Source organism: Oncorhynchus mykiss, chromosome 28, assembly GCF_057628025.1.
Source record: "Oncorhynchus mykiss isolate SJ-2025 chromosome 28, ASM5762802v1, whole genome shotgun sequence".
In the NCBI taxonomy this organism is placed as follows: Eukaryota; Metazoa; Chordata; class Actinopteri; order Salmoniformes; family Salmonidae; genus Oncorhynchus; species Oncorhynchus mykiss.
The window spans coordinates 17294411-17317202 of NC_143049.1; the positions used below are offsets into that span (position 1 = coordinate 17294411).

The 22792-nt window shown below is 42.1% G+C and overlaps 1 protein-coding gene and 1 long non-coding RNA gene across 2 annotated transcripts in view; one reads left to right on the plus strand and one right to left on the minus strand.

The window, feature by feature from the left end:
• LOC110508639 (cadherin-2) overlaps positions 1 to 12381 on the plus strand; it is an 85189-nt gene extending 72808 nt beyond the window's left edge. Inside the window, exons 14-16 of the mRNA XM_036965888.2 lie at positions 348 to 487; positions 4630 to 4794; positions 10820 to 12381. Coding sequence (XP_036821783.1) covers positions 348 to 487; positions 4630 to 4794; positions 10820 to 11026 — 512 coding nt within the window. The 3' untranslated portion in view covers positions 11027 to 12381. The remainder of the gene's footprint in view (positions 1 to 347; positions 488 to 4629; positions 4795 to 10819) is intronic.
• The window catches only part of LOC149970784 (uncharacterized), a 461672-nt gene that overhangs the window by 282458 nt on the left and 156422 nt on the right, over positions 1 to 22792 (minus strand). The window lies entirely within an intron of this gene.

Here is a 22792-nt window from a genome sequence, read left to right on the forward strand (position 1 = left end):
ACACACACACACACACACACACACACACACACACACACACACACACACACACACACAGCAGTGTCCCCACCACCCCACCCGCCACAAACACACAAACACACAAACAAGATCAAATGCCATCCCCAAACACTGCCACAGGAATTATGGAGGGAGCTAAACGTCATGCCCAAGAGACACCAGTAGATTATTTCAGGATTACCCAAAAGATATCCCTGATCAGGCTCGAGGCAAGCTCTAAATTCTGGATTGGATTACATGTGTATGCAGAATATGTCAGTTATTATGTTTTGTAATATGGGATCTCTCTCTCTCTCACGCTTTCCCTTCCTCCCTCCCTCCTTCTGTAGTTCTGGTATTGTTGTTTGTGGTGTGGATGAAGCGTCGTGATAAGGAGCGTCAGGCCAAGCAGCTTCTCATTGACCCGGAGGACGACGTCAGAGACAACATCCTGAAGTACGATGAGGAGGGAGGTGGAGAGGAGGACCAGGTGGAGTAACACACATGCGCAGACGGACACACACACACATACGCATTGAAACACACTCACATACACACAGACACACACAGACGCACACGAGACATCCTCAGATATACTGTACACAGAAAACTGCACTTGTTATAATGAACTTCAGTTAATACAAGGGAATCATTTTGTAAATGTCTGTTAATATCTTCCACAAATGGAGTGTGTTCATGCCACGGGCCCATTCTGTGAGGGACTCCACACACTGGCCTAGGTAGTGTAGACTAGAGATGAGTGTGGGGTAGTAGCAGTCTTCAGTCCTAAATTGGCTTCTGAGGCTAGTAATTGCAGGGATAATGTAATTTGGAGACATACATCTGCTACTGTGTAGTAATTAAACTCCATCTAAAGGTAACGATATGACTGGGAAGCCATTACACATCTGCCAGCGATTGGGCAGGAGGGAGACACGCACACAAACACACACACACACACACACACACACACACACACACACAGTGATTTCTGAAGACACTGTGATATAACGCTCCTCAAAGACTGTAGAAGCGGGGGGGGGTAACTGAATTCAGATTTATCGAAGGAATACAAGCTTCCATTTTGAGCTGAGTGGAGGAGGAGGGCTGGACGTCAGAAGGAAATGGTCTTGTCTTTGGAATCTGGAAGTCAGTCAGTCGGTGGTGTGTGTTGGGTAAAAAATGAACCTGACTGTCCCTGTGATGTGGACTATATAATGCCTCACCTCTGTTCTCCCTATCTCTCCCGCTGTGGAGGAAATTGAAGTGTCAGACCATTGGCCACTCTGTGCTCTCTGAGTATTTTATTTTAGTTTCTGACTGCCATTGCCTGGGTTTTTATTAGTCCGTGGGGCACTCATTCTACCAAGAGGAGACAGCTGATCAGCCCCCTTCTCACTGGCTGTGTGGGAAGTGAAGAATAATGTGGTGTGGAAAGAATATCCAATTCCAGAAACTTCTGTGGAAGTTAAAGTTTTGTAACTTGATGGAGAAACTCCATTGTAATGAGTGTTTTCTAGCCCTGCCTGTTCATCAATGCAGTCGCAAACTGAAGCACGTCTTTGACCAAGTTTTTCAAAGGGCCACAGAGGAAAGCTGTGTATGATATCGTTTTTCCAAATACAGATGGAAATGCTTATTTTTCAAGGCCACACAAACAAAATAGCTTAAAGATACTTCCTTTCATTAAATTACCAACAGACTATTTTGTCTTGACAGAACAAACCTGTGAATGCAACCGCAGCAGGTGTCCTAATTCCTCATTCAGTTGTGAAAAGAAAAAAAGAGTTGAAAGAGTGGAAAAACAACCTCTTGTTAAAGTCTCACTCTAGGAGGAAGGGCACAGAGTCAGTCAATAGGTGCAGACCAGGGCCATCGTCTTTCAATCTTTTCCTTCAAGCAGAATATTAAATAGATATTTGAAGTGGAAATATGGCCTAACAAATTCCTCCCCTTACGTGAGGAGTTTGTGTATCTGATATTGTTTACTGTCCAGCTTTACCCGTTGTAGGATCAAGTGGAGGCCTTTGCTTAGGAATGTACAGCCACAATGTGGGTGATTCAATGTGTTGTCCGGGCGTGGCAGGGGAAATGATATGTCAGTGTGTTGTCCGGGCATGGCAGGGGAAATGATATGTCAGTGTGTTGTCCGGGCGTGGCAGGGGAAATTATATGTCAGTGTGTTGTCCGGGCGTGGCAGGGGAAATGATATGTCAGTGTGTTGTCCGGGCATGGCAGGGGAAATTATATGTCAGTGTGTTGGTGCTTGGAGCTGTAATGTGTGACGAATGGTGCCCTTGAGTGCTTAGAGTGTCGTCATTATCCAGATGTGGCTACGTGACTGTAATGATATGCTGCAGTTCCCTGTCACTAAGCTCTGACCTCTGGGATGACCCCGCGGTAGGTCCTAGAAGGGTCACAGGGTGGTGGGCTGGGAAGAGGGAGGTGGGCTGGAGGGGACACATGGCATCCTGCTCTGGGATGTATGACGGCCATTGTCCCCTTCCAGACAGACCCTTTCAGTCAACCGGAGGGGACATGGGGGTTTTATTTTTACACGCACTGTCAATCTGTCTGTTTAGATTATCCATTTGTTTATTTCCAGATTAGCATGATACATGTGTAGGCCCATGTTCCACAAGGAATAGAAAGGCCTAAGTAAGTTAGATACATGTGTTCATATGAACACCATTATTTTTTAGGAGTAGGGAGTGTCTGGACTGTAGTGTCTGGACTGTAGTGTCTGGACTGGAGTGTCTGGACTGGAGTGTCTGGACTGGAGTGTCGACATGTGTAGTTGTGTTTGTGTTTAGATTCCTATGTTTGTATTTTAGTCATCTACAGTATGTATTCATTTGTCCATCTTTAGACATGCATACACACTCAGGATTTGTGTGTCCGCGAGTGTGTGTGAGCTTAGTTACATGCATAGTTATATGTGCAAGCGAGCAGGGACAATATTGAAGGGGGATATTAGAGATGGATGGATTACTGAAAATCTGCTAAAGAGGGACACTCCATCATTCACGCTTATTAAGCACACAACTATTCTCCCATGGCATTCCCTCCATCATATCCTCTCTGATAGGATATCAGTCCACCTCCTCGCTGCTGTCTTCTCATCCACATCACAACGCACCACGGCTCTCCAAATCTCTTTCTCTCTCATTCTCGGTCTTGTTCTCTCCATTTCTCTGTTTCTCTCTCTCTCCATATCTCTCTCTCGCTCTCTCTGAATTTCTCTTTGCAGCTCTGTCCACTCCTTCTCTCTCCTCCTGTGACACTGCACAAACCAAACGGCAAGCCAGTCAGGTTGCCTTGGCAATGTTAATAGGATTAGTAATGGCTTATGCATATCCGCCATTCCGTGTCTGGGGCCTGATTAGAGCAGAACAGTTTCCTGCACACTCTTCCAGAAGAACACTGCTCTATTGCAAGTGGGTTGAAGACTGATGCTCGGTTCCTTAGCCTTGACCCCGAAGCTGGATATTGTTAAATGCAGCTAACTGTCCAAGTGGTAGTACTTCAACCAACAGTCTAAAGTCCACCCATTGATAGGATTTGTAGCTCTGATGATACAAGGTAGTAACAGTAACAACAATATACAGTTATGTAGACACTGCCAACCCCCTCATATATATATATATATTTAGTTCTGCATATTCTTTTTCTAGGATTTCATGATTTGGCCCTTTTTATTTCAGTGTGTCCATGTCTCGGGTAGATCATGTGGCCTATGTGTGTGTATTGGTTTAGGTAGAGAGATCTGCCCATGCGTGTATCAGCATAGGTAGGGAATTCTGTCCATGTGTGATTAGTCTAGGTGGATCTTATTCTGTTCTGCCCGTGTGTGTATTGGTCTAAGTAGGAAGTTCTGCCCGTGTGTGTATTGGTCTAGGTAGGAAGTTCTGCCCGTGTGTGTATTGGTCTAGGTAGGGAGTTCTGCCCGTGTGTGTATTGGTCTAGGTAGGGAGTTCTGCCCGTGTGTGTATTGGTCTAGGTAGGGAGTTCTGCCCGTGTGTGTATTGGTCTAGGTAGGGAGTTCTGCCCGTGTGTGTATTGGTCGAGGTAGGAAGTTCTGCCCATGGCTCCTGAATGGCGCAGCGGTCTAAGGCACTGCATATCAGTGCTCGAGGCATCACTGCAGACCCTCGTTTGATTCCAGGCTGTATCACAACTGGCTGTGATTGGGAGTTCCATAGGGTGGTGCACAATTGTTCCAGCATTGTCGGGATTAGGGTTTGGCAGGGGTAGACCGTTATTGTAAGTATGAATTTGTTCTTAACTTACTTTCCTAGTTAAATACTTTTTTATGTGTGTATTGGCCTAGGTAGGGAGGTCTGCCCATGTGTGTATTGGTTTAGATAGGGAGCTCTGCCCATGTGTGTTTCGGTCTAGATAGGGAGCTCTGCCCATGTGTGTATTGGTCTAGATAGGGAGCTCTGCCCATGTGTATATTGGTCTAGGTAGGGAGGTCTGCCCATGTGTGTATTAGTCTAGATAGGGAGCTCTGCCCATGTGTGTATGGATCAGGGTCTAGGTCTTGGTGGGGGCTCTGCTCTATGTGGATCTCCACTTGTCTCTGGCTTCTTGCTGACTCCCATCTGTCCCTCCTCTCCCTCTCCCCTCCAGGATTATGACCTGAGCCAGCTTCAGCAGCCCGACACGATAGAGCCGGACACCATCAAGCCCGTGGGGATCCGGCGTATGGACGAGAGGCCGCTGCACCCTGAGCCCCAGTACCCCATAAGGTCAGCAGCCCCGCACCCCGGGGACATCGGAGACTTCATCAACGAGGTAAACGAATAAACAATAAACAAACACACTAATCTTCTCACGGTTAAACATCTGCATCTAGAATAATGCCACAGGAGATGGCTTCGTCCGGCCCCCCTGTCAAAGTCCATTTTCAATGTCATTCTCTAAATCAGGACTATTTAGAGAATGATTTAATAAACACTCATGGTTAGGGGTAGAGGTATAAATATTTAATTTAATGAAGTGAATACTTCAACATAAAGGAAAGCAACTGAAGCAGATGATGCAGGCATTCACATTTGAAAGTGTATTTAGCTAATCTCTCTCCCTGTACTCATGCAAGTATTGATTGAAACAGAACAGACGCACACAGACATGAAAGGTTAATGGGAAATTAAATTCATGAGTTAATTTTCCCTTTTGCATTTACAACTGCCTGTATAGTGTTTCCTTAGGGACAGATCGAAATGTTCTTCTCTTTTTTGTTTCTTCGAAATGTTGTTTTTTTGTGCTTTTGTGTGTTTTTTTTATTGGACACAGGGGAGGGTAGTGCGTTTTTTCCCTGATTTACATTCGCTGTTCTGCTTGTATTTTCCCTATGAACAATGGCTTTACTTACTTTTGAAACATTTGTGAAGGTTTGGTATGGTGTGGCTATTATTAAGCTTTAGCTGCTGCAGGCCTATGATATGAAGGCAGTGTGCCCTGGCGCTCCAACTGACTCCCACAGTTGAACATGAGGTGAGGAAGACTGCCTACCAAAGTTACTCCTATAATCTAACAATATAATGCGTATCTTTATACAAAATATTATGATAGAAAATTGAAAAATTATATATATATACTCATTCAAGAGTTTTTCTTTATTTTTACTATTTTCTGCAATGTAGGATCATATTAAAGGCATCACAACTATGAAATAACACATATGGAATCATGTAGTAACCACAAGTATTTAAAAAAATCTAAATATATTTTATTTTTTTAGAACCCTTTGCCTTGACAGCTTTGCACACTCTTGGCATTATCTCAACTAGCTTCACCTGGAATGCTTTTCCAACAGTCTTGAAGGAGTTCCCACATATGCTGAGCACTTGTTGGCTGCTTTTCCTTCACTCTGCGGTCCAATTCATCCCAAACCATCTCAATTGGGTTGAGATCAGGTGATTGTGGAGGCCAGGTCATCTGATGCAGCACTCCATCACTCTCCTTGTTGGTCAAATAGCCCTTTCACAGCCTGGAAGTGTGTTGGGTCATTGTTGATAAACAAACGATAGTCCCACTAAGTGCAAACCAGATGGGATGGCGTATCGCTGCAGAACGCTGTGGCAGCCATGCTGGTTCAGTGTGCCTTGAATTCTAAATAAATCACAGACGGTGTTTATTTATGTCGCTGGCTGTACTAGGTTGGATCTGAATGCATATGGATGTCCATAAAACTTCTCAAATGTCCCTGTATGTTGTCCAGCACCAAATTCTCCAAATGGAAACTATGAAATGCCATATTGTTTTTATGGGGATATTAGAATATTTGCATGAAAGTCTGTCACCAATTGGATGGAACCTAGCTATATGCACCCTAAAGACTCAAGTGCACTAGTCCAGTGAATGTAATTGTAAATGTATTTATGTATAAAAAAAAGGGACCACAATGGAAATAATTCCCCAATTTTATGGTGCAATCCTGGTCACTTTAAAAGTCTTTGACTATACAGTCGGATGTCGGAAGTTTACATACACCTTAGCCAAATACATTTCAACTCAGTCTTTCGCAATCCCTGTCATTTAATCGTAGTAAAAAAATCCCTGTCTTAGGTCAGTTAGGATCATCACTTTATTTTAAGAATGTGAAATGTCAGAATAATAGTACAGAGAATGATTTATTTCAGCTTCTATTTCTTTCATCACATTCCCAGTGGGTCAGAAGTTTACATACACTCAATTAGTATTTGGTACCATTGCCTTTAAATTGATTAAATTGGGTCAAACGTTTCAGGTAGCCTTCCACAAGCTTCCCACAATAAGTTGGGTGACTGAGTCAGGTTTGTAGTACTCCTTGCTCGCACACGTTTTTTCAGGTCTGCCAACACATTTTCTATGGGATTGAGGTCAGGGCGTTGTGATGGCGTTTAATGTCCTTAAACCATTTTGTCACAACTTTGGAAGTATGCGTGCTGTCATTGTCATTTGGAAGACACATTTGTGACCAAGCTTTAACTTCCTGATTCATGTCTTGAGATGTTGCTTCAATATATCCACATAATTTTCCTACATCATGATGCCATCTATTTTGTGAAGTGCACCATTCCCTCCTGCAGCAAAGCACCCCCACAACATGATGCTGCCTCCCCTGTGCTTCACGTTTGGGATGGTGTTCTTCGGCTTGCAAGCCTCCCCCTTTTTCCTCCAAACATAACAATGGTCATTATGGTGAAACAGTTATATTTTAATATCATCAGACCTGATGACATTTCTCCAAGAAGTACGATCTTTGTCCCCGTGTGCATTTGCAAACCGTAGTCTGGCTTTTTTTATGGGGGTTTTGGAGCAGTGGCTTCTTCCTTGCTGAGCGGCCTTTCAGGTTGTGTCATGCACAAAGTAGATGTCCTAACCGACTTGCCAAAACGATTTGTTATCAAGAAATTTGTGGAGTGGTTGAAAAACAAGTTTTAATGACTCCAACCTAAGTGTATGTAAACTTCCGACTTCAACTGTATGTATTTTTTTCACTGACAAATAAAATCAATCAACCATTCCAAACTGTGATGAATGGAAAAAGACATCTGTTACAAAACACCAAAAGTTTCATGACATTCGGAGATTGTCAAGACTTCGATACTCGGTCAGCCTACAAGGTAGGAAGGGATGTATTTTCTGTTTGTCAAGATTGACATAGACTATTGTGGTGTTGACAATGCAACCATTATATTGAAGTGCCCGATGTCGGTATGCTTTGTCTATTGGTAGTGTGGTGCATTGGCACAGAAACCTGTTGGTGGAAAATTTGTTGCATATATTTTATATAATTATAAATATGGCATCAAAATGTTCAGTCTGACTTTGCCCTAGCTGATCAATGTCTGCAGCCGGCTCTGATCGTGGCGAACCCTCAACTTTCTGGCCCATAGCTCTGTGTGGCATCAACTGTGCCACAAAAACATGCTTAAGTGGCAGTCTATATCCACGTTTATTAACACAGGGTCGCTACAGTTCTTGTTATTTGTGGTCGTAAACATCATTTTGAGTTAATTCTATGACGGGGGAGGGTGTTCAATTTATTTTACAATGAAAGGGGAGGGTCATGTGAACATATTTGTTACGTTGGGGAGGGGGGTGCATTTTATTTTATGACACCTTGAGTTGGACCAGCCCCTCCCCCCAAGTAAATTTGTATCTGTCCCTTATGGAAATTGTCCACGAATAGATAATCGCTTTTTTGGTTTTCTGACAAAAATACAGTATTTATAATGTGTCCAATTTAGTTATAATATTATTCACTTGGAGATAATTGTGTTTCTCTTAGCTGTGCAGAAGAATCGGATGGGGTAATAGTTTTAGACGTCTCTCTGTAGAGATCTAGTGGGATGAGACAGAGACCTGCACATTGCCTTTTCCATAGAGGTGCCCTGTTCTGTTCCTTCATGGCCTCGCTTGCCTCAGGGCACCATTGACTCCAGTGTTGAAGGGTGGATGTAAAATGAAAAGAACGGTCATGTATTTTTCACCAGCTCCAACAGACAAGACTTTCACTGTATCCAAAATGGAGTTCTCTCTTTCTCTCTCTCCCCCAGTTGTTGGCCTATTCCCATGTTTTTAGATTAGAACTCCCCTACTCGCGCTATTTCTCTCCCACTCCCCCTCCCACGCTCTCTCTCTCAGAAAAATTCCTGAAAACACTTAATGCTCTTGTCCGCTCAGTTTATATTGAGTGAGTTTGAGTGTTTTGTCCAGTGCGTAAAAAAACTGCAATACTTATTGGAGCAGAGACAGGTCTGCTGTTTTACGTATTATTTCTGTACAAGGACAGCAGGATGTTGTGGGCCAGAGCATCCTGACCCAGACATCCACATTGCAGGCAGTACATGTCAGCCTGTTTCCCATCACATGCACATGCACACGCACACTCACACTCATCCGCACACACAAGCACACACAGGTGGTCCTCGTAGATTCTATCTACTGCCCCCTGCCGGCAGCTGGTTTATGCCTTGTCTTCATTGGGGTTGGAATCTGACCTGGTTGCTCAGGGAGAAGGGGTGGGGCTGGGGTGATGTGTCTGGGCTCAAAGTCTGGAGTGCACACACAACCCCATGCCCACAGAGCCTTTGGCAGTTAATACAAAAATGGGCAGGTAAGCAAATCCACCCAAGAATTTAGCCTCCCAGAGTGGCCAAACAATAGCCTATTATCCAGCTTTTAGTCTGTTCCCACTCCGGGAGGTAATGTTTGGGAAATCAGCCTCACCTTACATGACCTTTTGTTGGCCACAGGTGCTGGACAAAAAGTTCATACAGATTAAAGATTCAATTAAAGTGTTATTGGGGCAAAACGTTTTTCAAGTCAACATTTCCACACTTTGTTACACTCTGAACCCCCATATTCACAGTGACAATACTACAGTTGGTTTCTAATCAGGGGAAATAAACAGAGAAACTTACCCCGCAAATCTCTGAATAGGATGTTATTAAATTCAATACGAGACCTGTTTTGTGAGCAGTGGATCAGAGGGTGAAGTCAGGGGAGGACAGGGCAGCACAATGTTTTTAGAAGGGCGAAGCTCTGTGATTGGCTAACCTTGTCACACTCCCAGTGGAGTGGTGGTTGTGCCGGATGGGGCTCTATCCATCAGAGCAGTGATGGCTGTAATTGTAATGAACAATCCATCTGTCATATTTCCCACCAAATTATCAGCGCCACAGCCCTGAGCAAACATTTAACAAAGGCTAAGAAGTGGAAAATAATCACTAAGCATCTGGGCACTTTGTTTCAATCTATCCTTTTTTTGAGAGAGAGAGAGTGAGAGAGAGAGAGAGAGAGAGAGAACTACAAAATGGAGTTCAAATATATCTCTGACATGTTTCCAATGAGCCTAGTGGCTCGTTTGTTTCTTCGTGTTGTGCTCTGTTTCTTTTCATTCAGTTCTCATTTGTTAGATGTTCTCACTCGCAATGAGAAGATGTTGAATTCGGGACTGGGCCCAATGCTCTTCATGGCCAAAGCACATCTCCTGTGCTAGATTAGCAATCCATCAAGTCTCTAGAGTACCGTTAAGGAATGGGTTTGGAAATCAATAGCAATCCATAAGGACCTCTCACACTGCTACGAGAGCTTCTGGGAATGTTAAGCACAATCTTCAAAATGGAAACCCCCACCATTGCACCCCACACTCTGAAACACACACACTAATGGAACATACACACACACACACACACACACACACACACACACACACACACACACACCCCAGGGCTCATTCCTAGTTTTGGGGAGCAATACTTGCACACGAAATGGAGTGGGCATGTAGTACTGTACCAGGGACCAGAGTGTGGTGGTGAAAGCTGGCATATTGTCAGGGCCACTACAGCAATCTCCTCCTCTCAGCCCTCCAAGCCCCTCAGGCAGCGCCCGTGGACATTGGAGTGATGGAGGTTTGAGGAGGGGGAGGGCCAGGCTAAGTCATCAGTGAGCTGAGGCATTTGGTCAGGCGGTCATGCTAAATCTCAGCTTTTGATAAAGTCCTGGATAATCCTGCATGCCAAAAATATCAGGGAGAATCACAGCCAAAATGCTTCGCTGCAGATGGACACTCAGTGGGAAATTAGAGCCGGTCTTAATCCATGAAAAGGACCTGATTTCCTAAACATGTAGAAGGGAGGAAAACATTAGGAAATGCTAGCCTGTTAATATTAGCCAATTTAGGTGGCAGTATGGGATAAGAACATGTCTGTGAATGTGAATGGTGTCTGGTAGCTATTGTCAGACAGGGTTTGGTCATGTTGGACTGGCTGGCCTTAATCTCCTCACTCATCTAACTGTGTTTTTTTATTTCCTCCCATCCATCCAGGGACTTAAGGCAGCAGACAACGACCCCACAGCCCCGCCCTACGACTCCCTGCTGGTGTTCGACTATGAAGGCAGTGGCTCCACAGCCGGCTCCCTAAGCTCTCTCAACTCCTCCAGCAGCGGAGGGGACCAGGACTACGATTACCTCAACGATTGGGGCCCTCGCTTCAGAAAACTCGCAGACATGTACGGAGGGAGCGACGACTAGGACACAGGATGTGCAAGACGTAAAAAAAACAAGACGACAAAGAATGGTGAACCCAGGAAAAGAGAAAATATATTTTGTTTTTCTCTCAATGGATGTGGACAGCTTCCGATTACCGATATTCCCCTGAAAGAGTGGTGACAGGAACAATGACAGAAAAGTTCAAAAAAATTTAAACTTAATTCAGAAATATTTTCAAAAAACAACCAATCTAGGCTTATTGTTGTAGTCTACGCATACATATGCTTGTTGAAGGCTTAGGCATACGCTGAAGTGCAGTCCAGTTTTGGAGAAGGGGAGGGAACATTGGTGAACTGTCACTGTTTGGATCGTTGATATTGAGCGCGCTCAGTTACACTTGAATTTCACAGTACAGAAGCACTGGGATATAATGTGCCTTTTTGTACATTTTTGGGATCTGAATGATTAGTTTTATGTTCAAGGCTTTAATGGTACTGACTTTTGGAGTGATTTCAAAACATAAGAAAGTATGTTAAACTATGGTATGCTTCTACATGCTTTTTTTGGTTACACAATACAGCTGTTTGTTGAACAAGGATTATTTAAGTGAATTACAAAGATGAATAACTTAGATGATGAAGGATCCTTATGAGCTTGGATGGGGAGAATCAACTGAGAACAGCACTGTACAGTACTCTAGAAATGTAGAATGTTTTCACAAAAAAATTAAACTTATTCAGCTGGTTGCAAATAAAGGGAGTCGTAAGTAATACTTTTGTAGCAGAATTTGTTTGTTTTCCTTTATTTCTGAAGTGGTGTAGTATTTTATAAAAACAACAACTGTTTATTTTTGTTCTAATCCGTGTACACTTCATTTGCCTTAGTCATCATCTGGTACGTTCAACTTTTACTTCACGGTAAAGAAAATGTGTGTACATATATTTTTTTTCTTCTTCTGTAGTCTATGAAGAAGTGCAAAACGTTCTGAACTTGTAAATGTATCATTTGGACTACAAATTAATGTTTTTGCATGTTTTTATCTTTTCACGACAACAAAAATTATGAAAAAGGTTATTTCCAAAATGTATTTACAAAGCAAAAAAATTAAAACCGTGTGACATTAAATGTGTAGAAGTGAAGTCTTTTGTATAAAATGAAGAAAAACAGCAAAAAATAATAATAAAACAATTGCAATCTTGTCAGCACAACTGTTTGAATTTGTACCAAAAAGGGGGTGGGTGGGATGTTGTGGCACCATTGGCACTAATTACTGAATCAGCTTTAAGACTGGAAAAGGTTTTTGTCTGAAGCTTTGTGGATAATCGTATGTACTGGAAAACAAATTATACATCTCTGACCCACCAACCATCCGAATAAAATGCCAATTTTTGAGCTAACGACTGTCTCTTTATTCATTCATAAACGTTTGTTTGCAGTAAATACGAGTAGCCGTGCATGAGTGTACTTGAGTGAACTTGAGTTTTCTGTTTGAAATATAGAGATGCAATATCTAGAATAGCCAATATTGTGGCCAAAAGTGGCCAGATTATTAGTTACTCCCATCTAGTACCGGGACGGACCCCCCTTTGCCTCCAAAACAGCCCGAAATCTCTGGGGCAGGGATTTTACAAGGTGTCGGAAACGTTGCACAGGGATGTTGGTCCATGCTGATGCGATTATTGACCGATGCTGCAGATTGACTGGCAAAACATTCATGCTGCGACCACAGCCCATTCCATCTCATTCCAAAATGCTCAATTAGGTTTGGTCAGCAACAATGTTCAGATATGCTGTGGCGTTCAATCGTTGCTCATTTAGTATCCAGAGACCTAATGTGTGCCAGGAAAACATTTCCCAACCTGTACTGTTGACATCAGGCAGGATTGGTCTCATGCGGCTTTCGCCAAGTCTTGGCTCTGCCATCAGAACGACGCAACAGGAACTGGGATTCGTCGGACCAGGCAATGATTTTCCATTCCTCAAATGTCTGATGTTGGTGATCGCGTGCACACTGGAACCACTTCTTCTTGTTTTTAGCTGATAGGAGTGGAACCCGGTGTGGTCGTCTGCTGCAATAGCCCATCTATGACAAGGATCGACGAGTTGTGCGTTCCGAGATGTCGTTCTGCACACTACTGTTGTAGTGAGTCGTTATTTGTCTGTTTCTTGGCCCAGCTTTCACGATTGTTGCCATTCTCCTTCGACCTCTCTCATAATCGAGCTGTTTTCACCCACAGGGCTGCCACTGGCTGGATGCTTTTTGTTTGTCACATAATTCTCGATAAACCCTAGACAATGTTATGTCTGAAAAGGCCAGGACGGAAATACTGAGATACTGGATCCGGCTCGCTTTGCACCGACGATCATACCATGCTCAATGTTGCTTAGGTCAATTGTTTTCCCCATTCTAATGTTCAATCGAACAGTAACTGAATGCCTCGATGACTGTCTGCCAGCTTTATATAGCGAGCCACGTGACTCACTGTCTGTTGGAGCATTCCATTTTCGTGAACGGATTGGGGTACCTAATTAACTTGCCCCTGAGTGTATATTTAAATAAGTTTACAGTATATACTGTAGGTGCACTAGTCAGAGGGCATAAAACAGATATTCAGTGTATTTCTTCTTATGTCTTTGGAGCTTTTTCGAGGTCATCAAGGCCATATCGATCAGCTACTCCCAGCTGTTTTCTGCCTGGTTCTGGAATTCACAACAGTCCAGAGAGGATCAAGCTCTCTGACTTAGTGTTAGGAAGGACACTCAGCCGAGCAGGGCTCTCTCTCCCCTCAGGGGATGTGCATGTATGCTGGTCTCCTGGGACTGTGGGAAATGGGGTGAGAAAAAAAGAGATAGAGAGAAGGAGAGACGGAAGGTTGTCATACTAACTACTGTTCTGAAATGTCAGTCAATCATCTAGCCTTCCTCTCAATACTACCCTTGCTCTCTCCCCTCCGCTTTGCTCCACTGGGACTTGTAGTTCAGGGAGTGGATTATGCTCAGCCAATCAGAGGTGGACTGGACATGCCTCATTACTTCAGCGTAATTAGACAGTAGTTGGTTTGGAAGACTTGCTATGGAATACAATGAAATAATATCATAATTGGTGGTCTTTTGAACCTCAGTTGGCTATTGTTATTCCCTGTCTTTTAACTGGTAATCAACTGCTCTGTGTTTGCTTATTGCATGTCTTATATCAGATATACTGTATTACTTGCTACAACTTTATTGTTTTTCTGTGACACAGCTTTTTTAATGTCACTAGCTAACTCCACATGAACCTACTCAGTTTATTGTTATTTCTAAACTGCATGGTGCACATATCACATATTCAGTAATGTACTCTTATACTCCCACATTTCCTTGGAGTAAGTTCCCACTGGGTGCCAACTCGTTAAATCAATGTTTTTCTAAGTATTGTGAAGTGGATTCTACATGTAAAATACATTGGATCAGAAAAAAGGAATTTATGTAAACTGCTGTTTTGAGGGTAAAATATTTACCACACGATTACGTCATCATGGGAACCAAATTTCCACATAGACAAACCTTGTATAAAATATGTTGACTTTGTACATTGAAAACAGTGTTAGATCTTCAACATTGTATCCACAATCGGAATGAAGAAAACAATTGTCTGAGCAGCACCTCCTAGTGGAGAATTGATTTATCTACAGCTACCTTTTGTTCTCCCATCCAGGGTTTTAACCAAGCCCAGCTTTGATATTTGTCATTGACTGTAAACAATGTTCTATAGTGAAAATGATTGTTGAGGAATCTCCATTAAAAGGGATTTTGCCAATGAGGCCTATATTTACTTCCCCAGAGTCAGATGAACTCATGGACCCATTTGTATGCCTCTGTGTCCAGTAGCATAAGCATAGACTTCCAGTCAGTTAGCAATTGCGCTAAGCACTAGTTAGTAACTTCCTTCAAACTCCAAGCAGAGATATAAAATGGTATCCACGAGTTCATCTGACTCTGGGGAAGTAGATCAAGAGCCTCATTGCCAAAATCTCAAAGTATTGCTTTATTAGATTCAATGTTGCTATCGAAGTCATTCCAAAGGGTAGGTTTAACAGAGCAAATGAAATGTGACCATAATTTATCTTTCATATATCATCAATGATACTATTTAGGACTATATAATCATCAACAACTATCTTAAATTCAACCCAGGATTCAACAGGAAATAGACAAAACAATAGGCCTAGAGTTTCAAGCTCTGGTTGATTTCAAAATGTAATGATATTTACTGATATTGAATTGTGTTTGGTTGTCAACCCAACCAAATATCAAGATTTGAAGGAGATGTATCTCCTGCTTAGACTGTTCCATCTGTGCCACTGACTTAGTCTGGCTTTAATTCCAGTTTGTTTTCAAATTAATAATTCATATTTTGGATCAAGTCTCCAGTTCAACCAAAACTCAAAGTAAAAATAATACGACTAAATCAAATTAAACTTTACTTGAAGGGGACTTAAAGTTTGATTTGATTTAATTTCGTCCTACTTAGATTTTTGGCTGAGATTGAGACTTGAATCCAACATATTAATTATTAATTTGTGGACAAACTGGAATTAATGTCAGACAGTGGCACAGATGGAAGGAACTATCCAATCAGAAGATAAAGCCCCTTCAAATGTTGATATTTGGTTACGTTGACAACTAAACACAATTGAGTATCACTTTTGAAATACAATAAATAACCTATGAAGTTGTCGACAAGATAACAAATGGATTCACGTCTTTATTTTTCTAACAAATGGGTTTGCTCAGATTCAACCTTAAAAAGAGTAACATGGCTATATTGAGGTTACTGTTACTATAAATTGATATTATGTAATTATATAACGTGTGCATGTTCTAGATAGCTTACATAGGTCATCGCAGGTCTGTAGAGAGCTGCGCAGAATCTCAATTGGCATTGATCACTTTCATGTACTCCATGTACTTTTTAATGTCATCTCAATTGCAATCCAGGTCATTTGGTTCTGTTATGAGATGAAAGACAGCGATAAGTAACACATTAATCTGTTGTATAAATAAATAAAATATCTGACATTGTATTCCCATTTGTCCTTTACTGTACTTTTAAATGGTTGATATCACAGAGATACACATTAGGGTGACAACTCAACCAAAAATCAGACAATGTTTTGTCATGGGAATTTGGTTAGGCTTTTAGATGGTTGAAAGCATTTTGATAACACATTGGGAATTCAACTAGCTTTTGTCTTTTTGAGTGGGTGAATATAGCTTGTAATCTCATTGATCAAAGTCTCAACCCGAATACTACCCAATTATCCACATTGAAATGATGTGGTGTGACCAGGGGGTTATTTTCTATTCCCTAGGAAGTAGGAGTAAAGTTCTTAGCTAGAGCTGAGTCAGATTTGGTTCACCATACAGTAGGTCACTTCCTTTAACATTGAGGTTTTCAGACAGGTTGGGGTTTTCATGTGGTTCCTTTTTTGTGTTAACATTCAGATTTAACCTCTAATTTATGCCAGCTCAGAGCTCCTTTCCCCACCGCTGTGCTAAGAATGGTCTGGCCCCTGCAGGAGTGGATGTGGTTGATGGTGACTCACTGGGCTAATGGAAAGAGTTTTCTAATGCCCAGGGCTTTATCAAACAATGGAGGCTGATGCCAAAAGCAGACTGACACACTTCGGCTAGCTAGTCGCTGTTGATATGATATAGGTTTTCTGCTTAAAATCAGCTTGATCTGAGTTGATAGTTCACATCCTCCTCTCATGCCATTAGTGAAGGTACATAGTGTTCTGTTCCATATGTTCCAGTATAGGTATATGGTACAACCCTCACCCCTTTCACCTTTTAACTGCTGTGCTGTAAATGTACCAGTACAGGAAACCGTTGAGGATGTCTTCTCCGTCGCTCCTCTCATTTACAGGCACAACCTCCTCTTCCGCCCATCGTCTTGATGTACAAATCGTGTTCATTGTTTAACCCCCACGGGAGGGGGGGAGGGAGGGAGGGAATAATTTATGTTCCGATGCTGCACTTCAATTTCATAACATGGATTATCCCCAGAGGAATGCAGGGCAATCTCAACCGGAGAAGCCTGAGACATGTGAAGGCTGCTCCTTCACTGCTTCCACAGGCACTCCCTCCATCATACTGTAGTATACTGGTACAGCCATGGGAGCATTACAACTGGGCCACGCCTTGCAGTCAAGCTAAATCCAATTGACCACGCAACAAATAGGATATGACTCTGGTTATTTTGTATGTGATGATATTGACTGAGTAGCCTGGTTACACCTTGTGCTAACATGTGGGTTTTGTGATTTGATCAATATGATCCAATCACTATCTAATTGAGGCTTGTCACGTCTACACATGGTGCTAAAATGTGTCTCTTATCCATCCATTGTGCTCAGATTGTGACCAGATTTCCTGGTGCCTCCCTGTATGCAGATGTTTTTACAGATATTCTTTCAAAATACTATTTATTTATTTTAAGACAATTATTGTTGCCATTTAAGTCAATGATGCTACCTGTCAATGATTTTAGAGACCAGTGTAATGATTATTTAAATGGCTTGACCATCCAGATCTGTTTACACTTGAATTAAATCCAGATACAATGGGTCCCTGACTACCTCCGGAGGTGGTCACGATGATCTGATTACGATCAGACAACGATGCGTTTTTTAATCGTGTATATACCCGTCTTAAAATGTGGGCACAATCAAATTGTGGACAAGATCAGGACAAGGGATGTGTGTCAGCACCAGTTGTAAACGGGGTTGGTGACACTTAATGTAAGAGTTAGGTAGTAGGGATTTGTTTGAGGGGAATCTAATTTTCAGAAATAGGGAATAGTTATGGGTAATGTTTTGGCAATGCAGTTTAAGAAGCAGCAATGTGTAATGTAAGTTTGGCATTTGTTTCTTTTTGGACATGCAAATGAATTGTACATGAAGGAATATTTCAGCTGACATTAAATGGATGAAAATAGCAATATCGTTAAATGCACATACCTATGTAGATCATTATTTGCAAGAAGAATTAACGTTAAGTGGGATGACACTGATGTCTTGAACATCTGACATGTTGTGCAGACATGAAAAGGACAAATTAAAGCTGCACAACACTATAAATATATAGTTGTTTATTCGCTGCTATTTCGAGCTGTAGTTAAATCCTGACTAAACCTGGCTTCATGTAAATAATAGCTATTTTTCATTTATGAATGTGACAGAGAAGATCTGCCAGCACTATTCACTGTGTTGTCTTTGCATATTAGATACAATATCTACATTGTTACATGTCAAGGGATTTATGTATAAGTTCAGTTATTTGGGACAAGCACTAGCTCCAAATACACAGGGAAATACTGCATGCACTCATTCCCCGTACTCTCCAAAGACCATCATAGAGATAGGGAGAGACAGAGAGAGAGCTACCCTGGCTCTAGCTTTGGCTCCTTGTCTGTCTGGATGGCTGAACAAGTGTTGCAGCCATAGTCACAGTGTTGTGGGTTCCAGCCTTAGCATGGGGAATCAGATGCAAACCAGCTGCTAAACTATGCAGCCTGTGACCTTTGGTGGACCCGGGAAGATGGATGCTTCCAGAACTATTGACATAAAATCCAGGCCCCACAAGCAGAGAGGAAATTTCTTACACATCCCACGCCCTGCTCACGCCATAAAATGAATAAGCAAGTGTGTTATAGTTCACTGTTCAGAGCTAACGCGGAGGGTTAGATACATGTACATTCTTTAATTTGTCTCTGTATCAACCCATTCGTTTATGAGGTGTCAATCCCATAGCCATATATTTTTAATTGTTAATACTGTATGAGTCGTCAGAAGACTGGTAGCTGTGTGAAAACAGCTGAGGATGCTAGCCCAATGGAATAATAGAGAGAGAGAATACAAATAAGAAGATAGACAAATGCTTTCATTTGTGTGTACCTATTGGTTTGCTACCGCCGCTAATATGAGTCATGCTGTAGGACCAATAGCTGTGAGTGCTAACCCCACGGAGTATAATAATTATTCCCAGAGAGAGAAAGAGACCTGTTCCATTAAAGTCAAAGACTATAGAACAGTGATCAAACAAACAACAGCCATCCTTGATCTACAATCTACAGCCTCGATTGTCTCCACACAGATAAGTACAGAACAGCAACAGAATGGCCTGCCCTCTCTTCTGTTCCAACAGAGCTGTTCCGCCTCTCTCCCTGTGCCTGCTATGTTGTTGATTTATCAGCTCTCATTTATCAGGTCCCATCCCCAGTATTATTATTATTCAGCGCACAACCGTGTCACCGTGGTCGCGGAAGGGGGTGCACTGAGATGAAAATGATGAACGATATTTCTTTCATAAGATGCATATCAGCCTGAGCATGTGATTTTCGGGCTTGTGTGTAGCTATTTGAACATTCATTCAATGTCACTTTCTGCCAAGACCGGCTAGGAGTATTTCTCATCCCTGCTGTGGGTATTTTCGCATGAACGGTCGACATGTTTCAAATAGGACATGTAATCATAGGACACAAACATACACACATAAATGCATGCATGGAGGCTGACACGCAGACAGTGGATCAGGTGTTTTTATGACCCTCTTGCTTAAAGTTCTTATTTTTTCAGGAAAATATAAAGTAAAAAAAAACAGGCTTTCGTCCTGTTTGTGGCCTAAAAAGGACAAGATGGCCAAGTAACAGTAACAGTATTGAATGAACAATCATGTGAAATATGACCATTATGACCCAACTGTTTGTTTTCCTATGCAATCATGGAAGTGTTGTATCTACAGTATGTTCTGCAATACATGGTTATCCAGTGTGGATTTATATGTGCAATGAAACAGTTAATAAACACTTGACATTCCATCAACATTGCATCATTAAGGTTTTATTTCCTTCTGGCTACATCCATACAATGGCTGAAGAAAAATCTCTCTCTGTCTCGATGAGAAAAGTATTTTTCAAAGTGTTCATTATAGTCTTGTCCTGTCAAGTGTGTGACGTTGTTGGGAGGCTAATACATTTGCTACAGGCTAGACGGCCATGGATCAATGTGCTGCTGATTATACAATGGGACTCTTGTATTATTGTCTCTAGCTATGGAGAGAAAAGAGGCCACTGGGTAGGCTTCCTGTCTGTTGGATCTATTGTAGGCAGCCATTCATATGGATCGCTGTGTGGTAGAGTGACAAGCTGACAGCCACACAGGAGCATAACTCAACACCACATTCCAATGCCATTCAACCATGGTCATGCTTTGAATGTGTAGTATCATAGAGAATAGACATTGCGGTGCATATTGAAGAAGCATAACAAACCAGATTATGGATGTAATACTAGATGACTACTTTGATTTGTGGGTGTTCATTACAAGTTGTGTTTCATACTTTTCTTTCAATACATATAATGTTATAGTTGTAGGATAAATGCTTTAGTTGAGTGGTCAAACTCAGCTCCAAAGTATAAACTGAATTGACATCAAACGCTGTATATAATGGAACAGGCAATTAGTGAGGCTGTGCCAAGATGGACAGACAGTGGTCTGACTCAATAAACCCCTAAAACTTGCATTTCATGCTGATCTGATGTTGCCCCGGTGATCATGAGGTGTAAAAACAGATTTCCACGGTGGCTGGATGATGTTAAATTAGTTTTCACTCTCGGCGGACTAATCTTTCTCTAGGCCATAGTTTTTAATTCCTCAATTCTAAGTGCAGATCAGCTTCAAATGCAGCGTGGCTCTTTGCAAGTGTTGACAACACTCTCTGCAGCTGGAACTTTACAAGCCATGTCCTTTTGAAGTTGAAAGTTAAACATAATAAAAAATGTGACATGTTTAAGGGGGCATTTCAGTAGGTGGGGGGGGGGGGGGGGGGGTGCACCGGAGCTTGTTGCCACGCTAACTTGGATACCTTGGTTCATTTGCATTATTTCTTAATAAATAAATACAATCTCCCTTATTATGTCGAGATCACAACTTAACTTGTGATCGCTACATATTTAAAGTTGTTTTGTCGAGATCACAAGATAATATTGCCGTGATCACGAGATCATCAAAAGTACCACGCATCATCCATTCATTTGTTCAGACGAACCACCTCAAAGAGCCCTGTGGCTGCTGCTGCATTGATTGCAATGCTTTCATGGGGCATTTAAGCCTTGAACGCTGCCTGACAAGCGACATGTCTCTCAGGCTGCGTACCGCCACCAAGACCACAGCCAATCGCATGCAAGGAACAATGCAACTTGGCCAGTCTTGTGAGCTAACTATATATATGTGTATATGTATATATATATGTATATGTATATGTATATATATGTATATGTGTATATGTATATGTATATATGAGTATAATTATAAGTGTTGTATATATGTGTATATTATAAGTGTCCCTTATAATTATAAGGGACACTTATTTACATTTACAATATTTACATTTACAGTATCAGATGCCCCCACAAGGGCGTAGATGCCCCAAGAGCTGTTAGCTCAAGGTAAGGGACATTTAGCTTGCTAACAACACTAATTTCTAAACTGATGAGCTCCAAACACGAATGAAAGCATGATGTTAGTATGAAAGTTACCATCCTTTAGTGTAGCAATCAATACAAACGTAAGTGCTGATCCACTGCGGGCTCTGGCGTTTCAGCCGTACTGTCAATCTGTCCACTCCTATTTATAGAGTTTCTCACGATCTAGACAAAACAACTTTTGTTATGGAGCGATCATGAGATAATTAAGTTTTGACCTCGACATAATGAGGGAATTTAAAAAAATGAATGTGTCCTCTCTGAACCTCCGTACAAAGAAGATACACTACATGACCATTAGTATGTGGACACCTGCTTGTCGAACATATCATTCCAAAATCATGGGCATTAATATGGAGTTGGTCCCCACTGTGCTGCTATAACAGTGTAACAGCCTCCACTCTTCTGGGAAGGCTTTCCACTAGATATTGGAACATTGCTGTGGGGACTTGCTTCCATTCAGCCACAAGAGCATTAGCAAGGCCAGGCACTGACGTTGGCCGATTAGGCCTGACTCGCAGTCGGCGTTTAAATTCATCCCAAAGGTGTTCGATGGGGTTCAGGTCAGGGCTCTGTGCAGGCCAGTTAAGTTCTTTAACACTGATCTCGACAAACCATTTCTGTATGGACATCGCATTGTGCACGGGGACATTGTCATGCAGAAACAGGAAAGGGCCTTCCCCAAACTGTTGCCACAAAGTTGGAAGCACAGAATCATCTAGAATATCAATGTATGCTGTAACATTAAGATTTCCCTGCACTGGAACTAAGGGGCCTAACCCGAACGATGAAAAAAAGCCCAGACCATTATTCCTCAGACAGCCAGATGGTGAATTGACTTATCACTCCAGAGAACATGATTCCACTGCTCCAGAGTCCAATGGCAGCGAGCTATACACCACTCCAGCCGATGCTTGGCATTGCGCATAGTGATCTTAGACTTGTGTACGGCTGCTCGGTCATGGAAACCCATTTTATGAAGCTTCCGACAAACAGCTTGTGTGCTAACGTTGCTTCCAGAGGCAATTTGAAACTCGGTAGTGAGTGTTGCAACCAAGGACAGGCGATTTTTACGCGCATTAGCGCTCGGCGGTCCTGTTCTGTGAGCTTGTGTTGCATAACACTTTGCGACTGAGCCGTTGTTTCTTCTAGATATTTCCACTTCACAATAATAGCACTTACAGTTGACGGGACAGCTCTAGCAGGGCAGAAATTTGATGAACTGACTTGTTGGAAAAGTGGCATTCTATGACGGTGCCACGTTGAAAGTCACTGAGCTC